Below are 21130 nucleotides of genomic sequence, written 5' to 3'. Positions count from 1 at the left end.
CGTTAGCTTCTAACAGGCTCACAGAATGCCAGAACTCTTCAATAACACCTGAAATAGGTACTGATTGCACTCCTACTTGAAATCTGCAAGTTTGTTATACCAGAATCCAGTTTCATTTCTGTTTAATATTCATCATCTACGTCCTGGGGCTAGATTCCGTGCACTGTAGATATCTACACTTCGCTTTCTATCGATGTCAATTGTCGTGAAAATATTTGAATTTTTAGCTTTAATTGAATTATTTTCTAGTTTTGCTAGTTGATGCTGAAGTGACACTTAGGCCCGTATTCATAGTCGGTACTCAAGTCTAAGTCGATGCTCAAGTCCGACCTTGAACAAATTCTTATACAAATTTTTTCAAGGTCGACCTTAAGCATCGACTCAGACTTGAGTACCGACTATGAATACGGGGCTTAGTAAAACAAGAAAATATTTGAATTAAAACTAAAAATTCAAATATATTGACATTGATAGAAAGCGGTCGGCGGTGTTAGCGATTGTACACAGAATCCCACCCCTGAACCTTATTTTCGGTAATGACATTGGGAAATTGTAACAAATGTCTAAAAATTAATTTAGAAATGGGGTAAATACTATTAAAAAGCAAATTTTATTTTTGTCATAAGAAAATGTTGAAATATACCAAAAATCTACTAAAAAATATTGCCTACTAGAATTTTTTAAAAAATATCAAAAATCTACCAAAACAGTAGAAATCTACTAAATGTGGCAACGCTGCACTAACAGCGCTGGCGAAAACCGTCAAATTTCCTCTGCTCTACCCATGGCGCGTCATTTAAATTTATCAGATAAATGCACAAAACTGCCACTAACAGCGCTGGCGAAAGCTGTCAAATCCCCTCTACCCATCGGCTCATGGCCAATAAGAGCAAATTGTAACTATTTCCTGCGTAGGATCTGGCGGCCATTTTTATATATAACCAATTTAGTGTAAAAAAATGGCATTTTTCCCTTTTTTTCAAATCAATGAAAAACAGTGAAACTTATAGTTTTTTTAGTCCAAATATCTTTGAGATTATGGAAAAAGCTTTAAAATGACGTATTACAAAGTTTGATATACTCATTTATTGTTAATATAATTGCGAAAAAAGTCGGAATTGCAAAAACAATTAATTTCGCAATATCTGTTGTAAAAATTAGTATACAGCTTTGAAATTTTTGTCATATAAGGGTTCTTTGGTGCTTAATATGTGATAAAAATTTCAAAGCGATTCATTCAATTATTTAAATTTTATTCAAATTGTTTATCCCAGAGAGCATTTTTTTTGCAATAACATAAGTCAGAAAAAAATGACGTTAGAACCATTCCACAGGTGTCAAACAAAAGAGCATGAGCTATACTTTCAACTTTGTTTAAAAAAAGCGAATAAAAATGCATTTATTAGTAATAAATAATTATGCAAAAGTATAGTAAATCTTTCCTTATAAACTTTTGATTTTGTTATATAAGAAATTATATATATTTATTATAATTGTTTATCAATTATGATATAAATAACATTACTTGGTAGTTGTGCACTTAAAACAGGGTAAAAAAGTTATTTTTTTTGGAAAAAGTTATTCAAAAAGTTTATAAGTAAAGATTTACGATACTTTTGCATAATGATTTATTACTAATAAATGCATTTTTTATTCGCTTTCTTTAAACCAAGTTGAAAATATAGCTCAAGCTCTTCCATTTGACACCTGTGGAATGGTTCTAACGTCATTTTTTTCTGACTTATGTTATTGCAAAAAAAATGCTCTCTGAGATAAACAATTCGAATAAAATTTAAACAATTGAATGAATCGCTTTGAAATTTTTATCACATATTAAGCACCAAAGAGCCCTCATTTGACAAAAACTTCAAAGCTGTACACTAATTTTTACAGCAGTTATTGCGAAAATAATTTTTTTTGCAATTCCGACCTTTTTTCGCAATTAAATTAACAATAAATGAGTATATCAAACTTTGTAATATGTCATTTTAAAGTTTTTTCCATAATCTCAAAGATATTTGTACTAAAACAAATCATAAGTTTCACTGTTTTCCATTTATTTGAGAAAAAAAAAGGGAAAAATGCCATTTTTTTACAGTTGATTGTGTATAAATAAAAATGGCCGCCAGATCCTCCGCAGGAAATAGTTACAATTTGTTCCTACAGGTATTACTTGTTGAAAAAACGCTTCAGTACCCTGGCTGCTGAAGTGTCACGAACAGGGTATATTTTTGTCTTATTACCCTGACCTATCTGCTCTATCACATATACAGGCAATAAATCAACAAAAATATCCAAACACATAAAAAAAGAATAACACCAGCTTTCAGAACAAACAACAACTTAGGCAAATAAATTAAGAACAATAAGAGCCAAAAGAAAAACCATACAGAGTGGTGTATACAAACTGACATATGGAGACATTTTACATCGGTCAAACTGTCATATCCTTTGACAAACGAATAGCAGAACACAAAAGGGCTCTTGATAACAGAAAAACAGATTCTACGTAAGCACTTCACCTTCTAGATCATAATCATTCTTTTAATGAACAGTATCAAATTCTTCACATTGTAAATTAATAAATTAAAAAATACAGATCTAATTCTGAATGACCAACCTGGGACAAACAGCTCCCCACTAACCTATTCAGTTAGAGACTTTAAAATGCAGACACATAGTAAAACACATCCTCTTGAGTAAGGCAGTCTGCCAAAGCAGCTGTAGTTACATTAAGTTATAATAAATTTTGTGGAAGTAAGTATTGAAAACAAAAGTTTTTCAGTGCTTTATTGTTAGATATAAAATTTCTATCTGAAATATCTTAAATTCGTGACTGAAAGGGTTAAACAAGTTGGCACAATCAATAAATCAGTTTTATAAACGTTTTTAGACGGGTAAAGTTTTTATTATTGCATTGAAATGATACTTAGTCCTAATTTCTCATGTTTTTCATAATTAATTACCTCCAGTACTTTTGTCATCATCCACAAACGAATTAACTCGAAGGTAACTTGGGGCATTTACAACATTCAAATCGTCAGGGTTCGTGGGCAAATACACTCCACGGGAACACATCTCGCAATATCAGGAATCTAAATTTATAGTTTACAGTTTTGATCACGCGAATATCGCAGGTAATTTCAACAAACTAATGACACTACTTTTCGAGTCAAACATACCACAACAACTAAACGGAGAATTGACTGGCACATCTTCAAATCGTAAAAATACTCACGAATTTTCAACTCACGAAAACCAAAATAAAAATAAAATCGTAGAACAACTTAATTTCATCACAAAACAAATTTTTTGCAGCAGATTCGGTGGATCTTTATTAGTTTATGGAGCAATAACAATCTATTGTCATGTGCTTACTTATTAGCAACTGAGTAAAGTTATTGTCAACTGATGCATGAGTTTCAAGGTTGCACAATTATTGGGATATGGTGACAAATTGGATATGGTTATCGATCAAAACATTAACAAAATACTTTTTTAATAAACCGGCAAATTTATTGGCTGGGGCTGGGTAAACACAATTACATGCAGTGGCGTAACAAAACATAAAGATTAGGAACCTTAGAAAATTGATCTAGGGCTAACGTATAGGATTGATAAAAGTTTTTCTCAAACCCTTCTTTAAGTCGTGACCTACGCTTTAAAGATTTATGACGTCAGAACCACAGCGTTGCCAAAACATCAGAATATTAATAGGTGTGAGGAATTACTCGTATCAAACGGGTAAGGAAAACGAAATTTTAATCCATGATATCCAAATAGTGGAGCACTATACATATTTCAATAACTTTTATTATTATATAATATTGCACCTAAAGGGTTCCGCGACTCACGAGGTGCATGCTCAGCAAACGCAAAAATTAAATGTATGGGCTGGTATTTTTGGTGATCGACTGGTAGAATCATTCGACGTGATATTATAGCCACAATATTATCAACAATACGACGGAGATCAATTAATTTTTCAACAGGAGAGTTATCCGCATTATGTTTTACTTGTTCGCTAATATTTAGGCCAAAATTATCCACGGCATTAGATTGGGAGGCGAGGGAGCATCGAATGGCCTTCTCGATCACAAGATTTGTTTCCCCTGGATGTTTTTGTGGGAAACCTAATAAGTAAAATCTATAGTATACCACCCGTATCTTTAGAAGATTAACGTCAAAGAATTGTCCTGAATCGAAATAAGTTTCTATCTATCAGATAGAAACTTGATTCGAATACTTTTGAAGCTTTAAAATATTTTATTTTTTGAATGAAAACAGCGCGTCGTAGATATGAAAAAAAAGGAAAGATATATTTTTTGTTAGAAATTAAACGAGGAATCAAAAATAAATTTTCATTTTAAATATCTCAGTGGCGTACTTTCTTTTTTTAATTCAAATCATTACCCGTAAGTATGCGCGCCAATGATGAATATAAAATTCTTCTTCTAAAATAAAAAAGCTGTATGTCAAAGATGCATAATAACTACCTCTTAAAATCCACCAAATTTCATTACAATGTGAAAATTTGTTTTTCTTCAACGCCCTGTATCTTGAAAACGGATGGCGGTATAAACATTTTTTACTAAGCAGACCCCAATTATTTTTCAGTGTTTTACCTATCTTAGAGTGTTACCTTTCTTTCAAACTACATGATTATTTTGATTGATTATACTACATAATTTTGAAAATTTTTCGTAACTTTTTTCTCTATTTGTTAGTATTAATATATTTTAACAACTGAAGTAATTTTCTCATTTCATTCATCTGTTTTTGAACGCTTCCTATTCGCCAGAAACATTATTCGCCATGTTGTTTGGTTGCCCTATGTTATTGCAAAATATTGCGGAACAGGATTGGATTGGCCATATTAGCAATAAGGAATTTCAATATCACGTTGATTTATATAGTCGGCGATTTTATATCGTACAAAAACAATTTTGATTTTGCACAGGGTGTAAAAAAAAGGCAGGTCATATTCTGGGACAAAAAGTAGTTCGATTGAACGTATCTTACCTTAGTACAAATGTGCACATGAAAGTTACAGCCCTTTGAGGTTACAAAATGAAAATCAATTTTTTCCAAGATATCGAAAACTGTTAGAGATTTTTGTTAAAAATGGGCATATGGCATTCTTGTGACAGGAACGTTTTAAAAAATAACAGTGTAATTTGTGCAAAAATTTTATGCGGGTTTTGTTCTCTTGAACCCACCAACTAGTCTTGTGACCAAATTGACTAGTCAAAGATTGCAATTTACCCATGTGGCTCTTTTTATCAGTTGCAAGCTACTTCAAATTTAAGAGTATGACTATACAGGCTATACCATTTTGTTTTTAGTCTGACCATCGTCTTGACTTCTGGGGTCATATAGTCAGGGAGTAAACATAATAAATCGGTATATTTTATATGACTTCCGATGAATATTAAAGATACCTTCCTTAGACAGAACTAACTAATTCCAAAAAACTGACAACCTATACACATTCATCGAGAAGAAAGCACATAATGCAAGGAGTTTGAAGGCGAAACGGAACCAGAGCATGGTATGGTATGGTACATCGGGGCAGGGCCTACTTGTGAGCCCTTTAGACCCTTAGACCTCCTAAGACGAGTCCATTGTACTATCCGTTAGTAACATTATGGCCTAACAGAAAGCTGCAAGGCGTCAGGGGTAGAATCAGAGCATACCCCTTGGCTAAACGACATAAGGGAGAAGACACGTAGTATGACTGAGTGCTATTTGGGACAACAATCAATAAGTGGCCGTAACTATAGACAATCTTCAGTAATTACGTCAAAAAAAAGAAAATACTGGTCGTTCTCAAAAACTGATTTGCACAAATATGTATCAACGTCGATCCGTTCTTATCTATTTGGTGCGTCAATATTATTTCCAAATAAAATTCTGTTCTGAAAAAGTTGCAAGTTAGTAACGTGTTTCTATGTGAATCTAAATATAATTTATGAGTTAAATTTGAACTGAACAAGTGCCAAAAGTACTTGAAATCGTGTCGAAACTAAATTTTTTCATCTGTTGGATTTTGAATATATAAACACCTACACGGAAGTTTATAAACTAGTTCACTAAGGTCACTGTCACTAATATGGCCAGTTCCAAAAATAAAATATAGGAATGTTAAACAGAGATATCTATAAGTCTAGACATTACTCGCATTTATTAATACAACAGTAAATAAGAGTTTCTTTATGAAACTTATTGCAGATAAGGATTCTCTGGCCTATATTGTCATTATTATTAAAAGTAGATTTTAAAGCTAAATATGCTCTAAGAAGTTTACTTTATGGTTCTTGTAGTTTTCTAAGGTAAGATATAAAACTCTGTTTAAAGCTCTCAGAAATAGTCACAATATTTTTATGATGTACCTACCCATATAATAGAACTAATTTCTAGGGCAAAATTTGACAGACAAAGAATTTAATAACATAATTTATATAAACAAGATTTCAAGAAAAAATCGGAAATATGTACATATATACATACCTAACTAACCAAATGAAAGATTGAGAAAGTACAATTCGTTGGGCATTCTTTTTAATAATAAGTATGTTTCCAGTTTTCATAAAATAAACATTCGAATTGAATAAGCCCAGAGCACATTTATGAAAATGAAACAAATACTCTGTAGTCGAGATCTAACTCGAGAATTAAAGATACAGCGTATGATACGCGATGTTGCTATGCACTATCAGTGCTACACTAGAATATGCGATCGTGGACACTAAAGAAAAACAATGTAAAGAAAAAAGAAGATTTTCAGTTCTGGATATATAAAAAAATGTTACGAACAGCAAGGTCAAACAAGAAAAGAGAAATAAGCACTGCCTATTAAGAAAAGAAATAATACCAGAGGTACAGCATGTGATGATACAAATATAAATTATTTTATTTCATAATGCAATGAAAGATAACTGGTAGGAAACCAATGGAAAGTAGAAGACATCTGAAGACATCATTCTGGTCGAAAACTCTGCTCGTTTAGTTAAACACCTTCAATAGTCATCTGATTAGAAGAGCAGTTCCAAACATGTATAGCATTGGTGATTAAATTAAGATAATACAGTTCTGACCAATAGGGATGAAAATAAAGCCATTGCTGTAAGAATAAACGGTATACTAAATATTTAAAAACAGTTTTTTTGTACAGAAAAATTGTAAGATCAAGAATGACGAAACTGTAGATAGAGTTGAAAGAGGGGGATATCAAGAAGGTTTTCGAAAAGAAAAATATACAATTAACCATCTATCCATAGTGAAACAAATTCTCAACAAACCATGAGAATATGACACTGACGTCCGCAACATATTCAGTGATTTTAAACAGATCTACGACTCAATTAATATACACAAGTTACATCAAATATTGCGCAGCTTTAGTATTCCCCACAAATACATCCGACTAGTAAACGCAACTACGGACTCTTCAACAGGCAACTGTGAGAACACAAAATGGGCTAGCTCACTGAGAACTTTCCTATGTCAAAGGATTAAAGACCAGAGAAAGGCTGGCACCGACGATCTTCATCATGTCTCTCGAATATGTGATAAGACAGTTAAATATAGGAAGAGTTAGTCTCCTAACAAATAAATCAATACAGATTGCCGCCTATGCCGATGACATCAGCATTGGTATTCGCAGAACAGAAGAGACGGAGAAATATATTTACAATTAAATCAAAAGCAAAAGAGACAGGACTAGAAATAAATAGTCAAAAGACAAAAAGCTAACACATGCAAGAGCTAGGGGAACACACGCACAGTTAAATTATGGGACAATTTTGAAACAGTAGGAAGTTTGACGCATTCTGAAGTTATCCGTAGAATGGGAAAACAATGTGAAGTGTTTGACATATAAAAAAATAGAAATTAGAGTTCTTTGGACTTATTATTAGACATAAGGTTCTTTTCATGAGGATTTTTCAGTGCGTCACAAATGATAGAAAAAAAGGTAAGTCCGTGATAATATACATTTATAGCATTTATTCTAACATGACATTTTAGTTAAATCTGACAGTTGTCAAATTTTATTTGCAATTGGGCATAAAAACAAATCAATTGTCTTTATTGCATTTATAAAATGGTATTTTCTTTGATTTGTATAGTCTTATAAATTGTACAGATTATATTCGTAGATATATTATATAATTAGTAAATAAATTTTTTCTCTATTATAGCGCCATCTATCGACAACTAGAATAATCACCGAACTAGAATAATTACCAAAGTAATCACCGACGTGCCTTTTTTTCTGTCATATACAATTTAATGCGTTGGAAAGAAATCGAAAACCTGTGACGCACTGAAAAATGCTCATGAGAAAAAGCAGATATGTGGTTTACTTCAGTTGGTTATTGAAGTGTTTGGTAATCAAGTTTAAGTGTTTGGTAATGAAGGCCTGGAAAGATGACGTGTTTCCTGGCTCCATAACCTATGAACTGGGTTAAATACGACAACTGCAGGCCTCTTTCGACCAATTGCAAATAAACATCGAAATTACTATGATCATCGTCAACATACAAAAAGGATAGAAACCATAAGAAAAAATCGAGGCAAAAGGCAAAATGTATTGATGAATTTAAGACAATTATTACGCCACTGGAGTTGTGTCAACTTGTATCAACACGATATGTAATGAAATACACTTAGCAGCAAAACATTAGGAAAATATTTTTCTACGAGTGTGCAAAAATGTCTGCTTTCGCGCATGCGTTTTAGTTTAGAAAGTTTCACTTTTCAGCACGCCTTTCACTTTTCCGCACGCGTGTAGATATTTTAATATGGCCTTAAAATAATTATAATGCATGCAATAAACTAATATTTAGATATTATTTACTATTTTATTTCAAATGTATCTTATCGTGTTCCTGTTTTAATGAAATTAACGCGACAATTCGATGAAATAAAATTATTTTGACATAATATTCGAAAGTCAAATCGGTAGACAATAACAGTCGTTTTGAATCATCGTCATGGAAACCAAGATCGTCGTCATGCTAACTAATTATATTTAAAGTTTGGTTTTGACAACCTTGTCAAAGAATTAATTTGTGTATGTATTTTCATATTAATTAAATTAATTGATTAAGATTTGGTCATTTTTTAAAGACTCGTAGAAAAAATATTGTTCTTAACTCTTGCAGAAAGTCTCTTTTCCGCACTCGACTGCTTGCCGAACTCCTAGTCTAAGAGCTAGTGAACCCTCCGACTAACGGTCGTCCTGTACGGCTAGAAATTTGTATAGTGATAATTCATAGCACACCAATGCTAAAAACCATGACCTGGCAGGCATCAGCTGTGCACGTGTATCTACCAGGTGAATCTACCAAGTGCAAATTTAGGGGGTAAAATAAACTTTCTCCTGTAAAGTTTAAATTTAAGTATGTGTTTGAGTAAGTCATTTAGAAGAAATGTGTACAATGACAGGCGATTCTGAAGAGCACAAGACCTTGCCAGGCGAGGGGAAAGATTAGGGGTTTTTCCTAAAATTATTTTTTTTGCATCGAAAAAAGTTTTTTTAGGTTTTTTGAATCATTCCAAACAGAAACGGTCTCTAGTGATTTTTCTCTTAGGTTATAGTTTTTGTTATATAAGCGATTAAAAATTTTGAAAATTGCCATTTTTAACCCTAAATCGGACATTTAACTAAAAATTTCAATGTTGCCAAGGTAGGTATATATTAAACATTGAATGATGAAATCCCAAAGAGTTTTTTGCAATACAATATCGAAAACCCCTTTGTTTTTTAATTGCTAATCAAGCGGGGGCGACACTGTAGTATAAGTGAGGACGTTTGAGTTTGCATAAATTCATTATCTCGAGAATGGGCAAATTTGAAGAGAAATCCTCGGACTGGTCGATTTTTATTTTTAAATTAGGCCTTTTTGGCATATGTATAATACTAGTGACGTCATCCATCTGGGTGTGATGACGTAATCGATGATTTTTTTAAATAAGAGTAGGGGTTGTGTGATAGCTCATTTGAAAGGATATTTAATTCTCTATTCAGTAATATAAACATTAACATAATTATTTATACAGGGTGTACAAAAAATTTTTTTCGTCTTTTTGTCTAAATTAATTTAATAAAAAAATTTTTTTGTACACCTTGTATAAATAATTATGTTAATGTTTATATTACTGAATAGAGAATTAAATAACCTTTCAACTGAGCTATCACACAACCCACACTCTCATTTAAAAAAATCATCGATTACGTCATCACGCCCAGATGGATGACGTCACTAGTATTATATATATGCCAAAAAGTCCTAATTTAAGAATAAAAATCGACTTGTCTGAGGATTTCTCTTCAAATTTGCCCATTCTCGAAATAATTAATTTATTATTAGGAGAAAGTTTATTTTACCCCCTAAATTTGCACTTTTCGATTCACCTGGTAGATACACGTGCACGGCTGATGCCTGCCAGGTCATGGTTTTTAGCCTTGGTGTGCTATGAATTATCAATAGACAAATTTCTAGCCTTACAGGACGACCGTTAGTCGGAGGGTTCACTAGCTCTTAGACTATCCCGCTTCGTGTCGTTCGGCAAACTGCAGCCGCGTGCGGAAAAGTATGACTTTCTGCACTTGTTAGGAAAATAACTATAATAATATTGTTTTAAGAGTGTAAAACTTAATTTCAGTGTAGATTTTGTTTGTCTCTACGAATTCACCACCTGGTTTAGGCATCCACAAGTTTTATAAATAATTATAACGATATTTTAAATTACTCACCGTTTACTGGTTTTACTTTATCAAGAAAAATTTGCAGAATAATCTGACGTACCTAGAACAAAAAATATTAATTTTAATAAAATTTTATATACACAATTCGACTAAATACTAAAATAAAGGCTGTTATGAATGAATCAAACGTTTTATAAATTTTTGTTTTCATATTTCTTACATATTTCACAATATTTGACAATATGTATGTATTTAGTGGTCAAATCTACACCCACTACTTTTACAATCATATAACAAATTTACAATCATAATATAAATACTTGGACTGATGGGTGAAGAATAGGACTGATAGACTCTCTGGTTTCATTACGAAGGTCAACCACAATTTTATACCTTATAAAAAAAAAGAAGGGAAAAAGGAATGAAAAGGATATTCAGAGTTTAAGCAGAGTGCGTTTTCCTGATTATTTCATTCATAGAGGTTTTATTTCAATTTCATTCATTCTTGTAGGTTTCAATAGAAACCTATAAGAATAAAAATTACAGCGGATATTTTTTGATGATTTGAACTTGCAATCGTGTAGTAAAATTTTTCATTACGTGTTTAATTCTGTCCAATCAGATGATTATTATATCGGGAATATTATATTCTCCTTTTCATGAACATTTTTCAGTGCGTCACAAATTATAGAAAAAAAGGTAAGTCCGTGATAATACATATTTATGACATTTATTCTAACGTGACATTTTAGTTAAATCTGACAGTTGTCAAATTTTATTTTCAATTTGGAATAAAACCAAATCAATTGTGTCTATTGCATTTATAAAATGGTATTTTCTTTCATTTGTATAGTCTTATAAATTGTACAGATTATATTGATAATATTATTATTTTATTTAATAAATAATTCTTTTTTGATTATGGCGCCATCTATCGACAACTAGAATAATCACCGAACTAGAATAATTACCGAAGTATTCCCAGACGTGCCTTTTTTTCTGTCACATACAATTTAATGCGTTAGAGAGAAATCGAAAAACTGTGACGCACTGAAAGATGATCATGAGAAAAAGAATACCCAGATTATTATACTGGGAATATTTTTAGGTAGATTGTTTCTACCTTTGTGGATTGTTTCTAATAAATTTTACTTCTGCATCTACATCTATTCTAATGTCAACTTGTCACGAGGACAACACAAATCGAAAATTTTAAGCGCTTGAGTGTACTTCGGTAAGATTATTTCATGAATAAAGCTGTATTTATAAATAAATTAAATATTTTATTGATAACTTCGTCTAAATATTTGCTAAACTGTGCGGTTCACTTTGACAAGTTGAAGAATGTATGTCACATTATTTGGAATAAATGTCACTGAATATTTTTAAGCAAAAACTTGTATTTTTTATGTAAATATTAAAAATAACCTGCGAATGTCACACGATAGTAAAAATAAATAAGAAAATAATGATCCAATTTTTTTCTCAAACTTGTTTCCATTCTGCAATAGTCACTCGAGCCCTCCGGATTCTTGTGTCTATTGCCAGGCAACAAGTTTTCGAAAAATTATCGCATTATGATTAATTATTTATTCTCACTCTCTCGTAATGTTGGTAATTTTTTTCGAAAATTTTCTGTCGTCATCAAGTATTACGTCAAATGCCCTTCGTTGCTACGCAAAAATTAACATCCAGTGATATTAATGACGATGACAATAATTGTTAATTATTAATGGTTTACAACTTGTCAAATAGAACACCATAAACAGGTTTAGCAAATATTCAGGCGAAGATATAAATAAAATATTTTCAGGTAGAACTAATTGTACCAAATTACACACGAGTTCTTAAAAATTGCCGATTTGTTTTCCTCGTGACTTCTTCTCAAGGGCGGATCCAGAGAGGGGGCCATGGCCCCCTCCGAGAATTTAAAAAAAATATATATTTAAATATTTGCTATTTGCAGTTCAAATGTTTTTACTTTCAAATACATTATTCCGCTTGCCACGTTCATAATAATTCAGTGCAAATAATACACATAATGCAAATTATTACTCTGTCATATTTGGGACTGACGCATCCCACGTAGAACAGCTTTCTCTACATTTGAGATACATACATAATAACAACATTCGTGAAGACTTTGTGAAGTTCATTGACGCTTATGAGAACATAAAAATAATTAGTGAAAATCAAGAAAGATGGAAAGAACAACGCCTGGCAGGAGAATAATTGGGAAAAAAGTATTAAACTTGTTGAAAGAACTACACTTGGATCCAAAGAAATGTGTAGGAAACGGTACTGACAGTTGTAGAGTTCTGAAGCGGTCGGTGCAGTAACAGAAATAAAAAAGGTCGCAACAAATGCAGTTAGATGTCCTTGCCTGAATCACATTTTAAACAACTCCATTTCAACTCCTATTAATGTATCGTCCATCAGAAACATAGTGGGAACAATGAAGTCAGTAATCTTTTAACATGTCAGCCAAAAGAAATGAAGTTTTAAAGACAAAATTTAACAAGTTTATACGAAACAAGAGGTGTTGAGCACCTTGAAAGCGTAATCCAGTTCAGATCTATCATTTTACATTTAACTGAAGCACTAACCTCTATCTCATCATGGAAGAATTCAAGACTGCCACACTTGCATCAACTTTGCTTAATTCTTTATGCACATCTGAGTTTCTAGTGTCAATGATGTCACTGATTGACATACTAAAATTAACATTACCGACTTCTACAAACAAAATCTCTTTTAGTAAGATCTTTACCAAAGTTAAAGAATTAATAGACGAATTGGAAGGTAAAATGAAGTTACCTAGATTTGTGGGTAGACGGACTAAGAGAGCCAATCATCCAGGTGGCCAAGAAAAATATTACAGACGTACAATTTACATACCTCTTCTAGACAATGTACCGATGTAACGTCAAGACTCATTGTCACCTCACTGATTTGTTTGGGGCTACGGGGCGTTATTCTCACACTCCTAGCTGATTCCTAAGGAGAAAAAGAAGTGGAACAATTAAAACTTTTGAAGAAAGCAGTTGAACAGTTTTCACCTATCATGGACATCGGTGATACACAGACAAACATTCTTCTATTGCCAGATGAAGTAACAAAGGTGCTTGACGTTTGTGACGCAAATGTTTTTATGACATTCAAAAGTGTGTGACAAGTGCCTTCAAAACTCATTATTTTAACCCTAATTTTTAAAAAACTTCCTCCAGGCTCACGTGTACCCCACCCCGTCCCCCCCATTTATGGCCCCTCCCGAAAATCGGTCCTGGATCCGCCCTTGCTTCTTCTTCTTCTACGGCACTACATAGGCCAATCAAGTTAGGTTTTTTCTAGACATAACGGAAAAGACGAGGTTTGATAGTTGAAATGTGTAGTATGAGATATTACAAAAAGACTACCATCTTGGGATTCATCAATTTTTTAGTGGAACATTTTTTAAATAAACAATCAAAACGTCAAACTTAGTTTTTTGCTCATAACTTAAAAACTTGTTTATTTAGAAATTTGACGTCCACATATAACTTTTTCAGAAAAAAAAGATACATCGAATGAGATATGCTAAATGAAAATCGGTTAATAAACAAAAAAGTTATTGCAAAACAAAAGACAAAATCACTGTTTTTGAATATTGTTAATAACAATTTTATTGTTTATTAGAATATGTTTTAATATAACTAAAATTGAGGGCATTAAGGTGTTTGAATGGTGTGCAAAAAATGGTCCAGATCTGTTAAATAGTTTTCGCAAAATTGAATTTGTTTATAAAATTTTTTGAAAAACGAGCTAATTTCTGAGGCTGGTCCAGTTAATATGGCTGAATGTATCTCAATAATCCGGGGCTCATTTTCTTCGTTAAGATGTATACTAACAGCGTATGAAAAAAAAGTAAAAACAAATTACATATACGTACACAAAATTATTTGTTAATAAATAGCAGTTTTTAAGCTTATAAACAATTACAATAATTTCGTAGAAATTAGATCAAATTAAATGGCAATAAAAAATACGGAAAGCTGGTTAAAATACACAACTTGTAAAAAAAAAATTTAGGTCGTACGACCCTTGGGGTCTGAGATAGCCCCTTTTTTTGAAAAAATCACTGTTACGTTAATTAACAACACTAAGATCTGAAATTAACCAATATTTTATAAGAAAAGTCAAAGTTTTTAACAAAGTTTTTAGCAAGCAAAAATGTTAAAAATTGTTTAAACAGTAGTGTTATAAACAAAAAGTATTTTGCGTTCCGACTAAAGTAAAAAATATCGGGCGTAGTCGACTGACTGAATAGTGGGCGCGCTTGGTGACCGGCAGCAACTCCTAAAATTACGTTATACCGACCACAAAAATCAACTTTAAAGTGAATAACAAATTTTCGTCATTCCTTATGTTTTCGAGGTCTCCGAATCCAAATATGGAGTTTATTTTTTTCTAGAATTAGTGGAACATGTTCAAAAATCAAATTTTATGCCAAAATGCGATAAATCAATTTTGATGATTTTTCAATTTTAACTCACTGTATTTTTGGTCGCTGTAAATATTTCCTTTTAAAAATTTTACTGTGTTATCTTTGAAGCATTTATATAACAATGAGATTTGTCCAAAATGATTAAACATATTAAAAGAGAAGTTGTTAATTTTTAAACATTTTGTCGTCAGATTTCGTTAGTTTCATGCTTACAAAAAAAGATCCAAAGAAATGTGTAGGAAACGGTACTGACAGTTGTAGAGTTCTGAAGCGGTCGGTGCAGTAACAGAAATAAAAAAGGTCGCAACAAATGCAGTTAGATGTCCTTGCCTGAATCACATTTTAAACAACTCCATTTCAACTCCTATTAATGTATCGTCCATCAGAAACATAGTGGGAACAATGAAGTCAGTAATCTTTTAACATGTCAGCCAAAAGAAATGAAGTTTTAAAGACAAAATTTAACAAGTTTATACGAAACAAGAGGTGTTGAGCACCTTGAAAGCGTAATCCAGTTCAGATCTATCATTTTACATTTAACTGAAGCACTAACCTCTATCTCATCATGGAAGAATTCAAGACTGCCACACTTGCATCAACTTTGCTTAATTCTTTATGCACATCTGAGTTTCTAGTGTCAATGATGTCACTGATTGACATACTAAAATTAACATTACCGACTTCTACAAACAAAATCTCTTTTAGTAAGATCTTTACCAAAGTTAAAGAATTAATAGACGAATTGGAAGGTAAAATGAAGTTACCTAGATTTGTGGGTAGACGGACTAAGAGAGCCAATCATCCAGGTGGCCAAGAAAAATATTACAGACGTACAATTTACATACCTCTTCTAGACAATGTACCGATGTAACGTCAAGACTCATTGTCACCTCACTGATTTGTTTGGGGCTACGGGGCGTTATTCTCACACTCCTAGCTGATTCCTAAGGAGAAAAAGAAGTGGAACAATTAAAACTTTTGAAGAAAGCAGTTGAACAGTTTTCACCTATCATGGACATCGGTGATACACAGACAAACATTCTTCTATTGCCAGATGAAGTAACAAAGGTGCTTGACGTTTGTGACGCAAATGTTTTTATGACATTCAAAAGTGTGTGACAAGTGCCTTCAAAACTCATTATTTTAACCCTAATTTTTAAAAAACTTCCTCCAGGCTCACGTGTACCCCACCCCGTCCCCCCCATTTATGGCCCCTCCCGAAAATCGGTCCTGGATCCGCCCTTGCTTCTTCTTCTTCTACGGCACTACATAGGCCAATCAAGTTAGGTTTTTTCTAGACATAACGGAAAAGACGAGGTTTGATAGTTGAAATGTGTAGTATGAGATATTACAAAAAGACTACCATCTTGGGATTCATCAATTTTTTAGTGGAACATTTTTTAAATAAACAATCAAAACGTCAAACTTAGTTTTTTGCTCATAACTTAAAAACTTGTTTATTTAGAAATTTGACGTCCACATATAACTTTTTCAGAAAAAAAAGATACATCGAATGAGATATGCTAAATGAAAATCGGTTAATAAACAAAAAAGTTATTGCAAAACAAAAGACAAAATCACTGTTTTTGAATATTGTTAATAACAATTTTATTGTTTATTAGAATATGTTTTAATATAACTAAAATTGAGGGCATTAAGGTGTTTGAATGGTGTGCAAAAAATGGTCCAGATCTGTTAAATAGTTTTCGCAAAATTGAATTTGTTTATAAAATTTTTTGAAAAACGAGCTAATTTCTGAGGCTGGTCCAGTTAATATGGCTGAATGTATCTCAATAATCCGGGGCTCATTTTCTTCGTTAAGATGTATACTAACAGCGTATGAAAAAAAAGTAAAAACAAATTACATATACGTACACAAAATTATTTGTTAATAAATAGCAGTTTTTAAGCTTATAAACAATTACAATAATTTCGTAGAAATTAGATCAAATTAAATGGCAATAAAAAATACGGAAAGCTGGTTAAAATACACAACTTGTAAAAAAAAAATTTAGGTCGTACGACCCTTGGGGTCTGAGATAGCCCCTTTTTTTGAAAAAATCACTGTTACGTTAATTAACAACACTAAGATCTGAAATTAACCAATATTTTATAAGAAAAGTCAAAGTTTTTAACAAAGTTTTTAGCAAGCAAAAATGTTAAAAATTGTTTAAACAGTAGTGTTATAAACAAAAAGTATTTTGCGTTCCGACTAAAGTAAAAAATATCGGGCGTAGTCGACTGACTGAATAGTGGGCGCGCTTGGTGACCGGCAGCAACTCCTAAAATTACGTTATACCGACCACAAAAATCAACTTTAAAGTGAATAACAAATTTTCGTCATTCCTTATGTTTTCGAGGTCTCCGAATCCAAATATGGAGTTTATTTTTTTCTAGAATTAGTGGAACATGTTCAAAAATCAAATTTTATGCCAAAATGCGATAAATCAATTTTGATGATTTTTCAATTTTAACTCACTGTATTTTTGGTCGCTGTAAATATTTCCTTTTAAAAATTTTACTGTGTTATCTTTGAAGCATTTATATAACAATGAGATTTGTCCAAAATGATTAAACATATTAAAAGAGAAGTTGTTAATTTTTAAACATTTTGTCGTCAGATTTCGTTAGTTTCATGCTTACAAAAAAAGTTGAGTGACAAACTTTTTAGTTTATAATTTTAACTAACACAGAAACAAAATATAATTCATGAAGAAGTTTTCCAAAAAAATTTAATTTAAAATATGCAATAGGAAAAATGTTATGTGACTTTATAGACGAGCGGCACACTGGCACACCCCAAAAAAAGCTTATTTCTCGAGATACTGATACTAATTTTGGTAATAGGTACTTTATATTTTTGATGGCGCTGAAAACGAAAATTAGGGTTGTTTTGAATTTTACGTGGGGGAACATTATCAAAATCGCAACTTTACCCTAAAAATAAAAATCACGTTCTTTGCGTTTAATTTGCTACAACTCAGTTCCATTGTAATATTTTTTTCTGAAATTTTTATAGTATATATTTCTCACCATTCTGAAGACAATGGGACCTGCTTCAATATTTCTGTCTTGCTATAAAGAAAGTTATAAATTGTTTGAAGTAAAAGTTGTAGATTCTTGAATTGCAAAGTTTAATCGCAAAAGTTGAGTGACAAAATTTGAAATTTAGCTGTTCAATTAATTTTATGTTAAAATCTAGAGTACAGAGAACAAAATGTTTTATAGAAAAAAGGTGGTGTAACTTTTAATTTTAAGAAAAACGTGATTCCATTTTTTTTTATTTTTAGGGTAAAATTTCGATTTTGACAATGTTTCCCCATCTAAAATTCAAAATAAAACTCATTTTCGTTTTTAGCACCATCAAAAACATAAAGTAAGACCAAAATTAGCCATTCACCACAGTGTGGTTGATATCTCGAGAAATGAGCGTTTTTTTTTTTGGGGAGTACCACTCGTCTATAAGGTCGCGTAACTTTTTTTCTGTTGCATATTTTGACTTGAAATTTTCCAGAAAACTTCTTCAGGACCTATGTTTTAATGCTGCGTTGATTAAAATTATAAACTAAACAGATTGTCACCCAACTTTTACAAGTTAACAGAAAACTAATGAAAACATTGTTTAAACAATTTTCCGGCCGCGGTAGCTCTTGGTACCTTTTGGATTTGTTATAAGGAAGTTTTTTTTGAGTAAGTTTGTGCAAAAAATAAGAATCGGAATAATTTACCTAACGGGATCGACGATACAGCCTGGACTACACACGGATTCAAAATAGAGAATAAAAAATGGCCTATACCTACCAATCGGGTTCTATTGTACCAAGTTTACTATTTTTTTATTATGGTACCACATTAAAATAATCATGTTTATCTTATTTTCATTGCAAAATTATCCAAAACAAAGCAGCTAATGGGATGTATAAACATTTTTTAAGTGGCCTTTTTATTGTCATTTTTTAAATTTATTTATTTAAAATATAATTTTACTAAATAAATGTGCAAGATAATAATATTCATAAAATGCAAGTTTCTACCAAAATATATAAATATAATATTAAGCTTCAAATCCGGTATACTGTCAATGTTAAAAATGGGCTGCAACGGTCTAGCGTTAGCGAATGGTAGTCCGCGAATTTATTCTCATTCGGCTACGCCCATTATTTTTTTTTTACTTTAGTCGCAACGCAAAATACTTTTTGTTTTTAACACTACCGTTTTAACAATTTTTAACATTTTTTCTTGCTAAAAACTTCGTTAAAAACTTTGACTTTTCTTATAAAATATTGGTTAATTTCAGATCTTAGTGTTGTTAATTCACGTAACAGTGATTTTTTCAAAAAAGGGGCATTTTTTCAAAACAACCCTAATTTTCGTTTTCAGCACCATCAAAAATATAAAGTATTACAAGCTTTTTTTGGGGTGTGCTAGTGTGCCGCTCGTCTATAAAGTCACATAACATTTTTCCTATTGCATATTTTAAATTAAATTTTTTTGGAAAACTTCTTCATGAATTATATTTTATTTCTGTGTTAGTTAAAATTATAAACTTAAAAGTTTGTCACTCAACTTTATTAAGTAAGCATGAAACTAACGAAATCTGACGACAAAATGTTTAAAAATTAACAACTTCTCTTTTAATATGTTTAGTCATTTTGGACAAATCTCATTGTTATCTAAATGCTTCAAAGATAACAAAGTAAAATTTTTAAAAGGAAATATTTACAGCGACCAAAAATACAGTGAGTTAAAATTGAAAAATCATCAAAATTGATTTATCGCATTTTGGCATAAAATTTGATTTTTGAACATGTTCCACTAATTCTAGAAAAAAATAAACTCCATATTTGGATTCGGAGACCTCGAAAACATAAGGAATGACGAAAATTTGTTATTCACTTTAAAGTTGATTTTTGTGGTCGGTATAACGTAATTTTAGGAGTTGCTGCCGGTCGCCAAGCGCGCCCACTATTCAGTCAGTCGACTACGCCCGCTATTTTTTACTTTAGTCGGAACGTAAAATACTTTTTGTTTATAACACTACTGTTTAAACAATTTTTAACATTTTTTCTTGCTAAAACCTTTGTTAAAAACTTTGACTTTTCTTATAAAATATTGGTTAATTTCAGATCTTAGTGTTGTTAATTAACGTAACAGTGATTTTTTCAAAAAAAAGGGGCTATCTCAGACCCCAAGGGTCGTACGACCTAAAATTTTTTTTTAGAAGTTGTGTATTTTAACCAACTTTCCGTATTTTTTACTGCCATTTAATTTGATCTAATTTCTACGAAATTATTGTAATTGTTTATAAGCTTAAAAACTGCTATTTATTAACAAATAATTTTGTGTACGTATGTGTAATTTTTTTTTACTTTTTTTTTCATAGGCTGTTAGTATACATCTTAACGAAGGAAATGAGCTCTGGATTATTGAGATACATTCAGCTATATTAACTGGACCAGCCTCAGAAATTAGCTCGTTTTTCAAAAAAATTTATAAACAAATTCAATTTTGCGAAAACTATTAAACAGATCTGGACCATTTTTTGCGCACCATTCAAACACTATAATGCCCTCACGTTTAGGTAAATTTAAACATATTCTAATAAACAATAAAATTGTTATTAACAATATTAAAAAACAATGATTTTGTCGTCTGTTTTGCAATAACTTTTTTGTTTATTAACCGATTTTCATTTAGCGTATCTCATTCGATGTATCTTTTTATTCTAAAAAAGTTACCTGTGAACGTCAAATCTCTAAATAAACAAGTTTTTAAGTTATGAGCACAAAACTAAGTTTGACGTTTTGATTGTTTATTTAAAAATTGTTCCACTAAAAAATTGATGAATCCCAAGATGGTAGCCCTTTTGTAATATCTCATACTACACATTTCAACTGTCAAACCTCGTCTTTTCAATTATGTCGAAAAACGGC

At 31.6% G+C, this 21130-nt stretch overlaps 1 protein-coding gene across 3 annotated transcripts in view; it reads right to left on the bottom strand.

The window, feature by feature from the left end:
• LOC114337170 (AMP deaminase 2) overlaps positions 1-21130 on the bottom strand; it is a 270969-nt gene that overhangs the window by 196606 nt on the left and 53233 nt on the right. The window contains exon 1 of one of the 3 annotated variants that reach the window (XM_028287566.2): positions 2967-3369. The exons of the other annotated variants lie outside the window; for them this stretch is intronic. Within the exon in view, the coding sequence (XP_028143367.1) occupies positions 2967-3078 (112 nt within the window). The 5' untranslated portion in view covers positions 3079-3369. Of the gene's footprint in view, positions 1-2966; positions 3370-21130 lie in introns of those variants that run through there. 3 annotated transcript variants of the gene reach the window in all.

The sequence above is a fragment of the Diabrotica virgifera genome, chromosome 2 (assembly GCF_917563875.1).
Source record: "Diabrotica virgifera virgifera chromosome 2, PGI_DIABVI_V3a".
Lineage (NCBI taxonomy): Eukaryota > Metazoa > Arthropoda > Insecta > Coleoptera > Chrysomelidae > Diabrotica > Diabrotica virgifera.
This window is presented reverse-complemented; position numbering and strand designations above follow the sequence as displayed.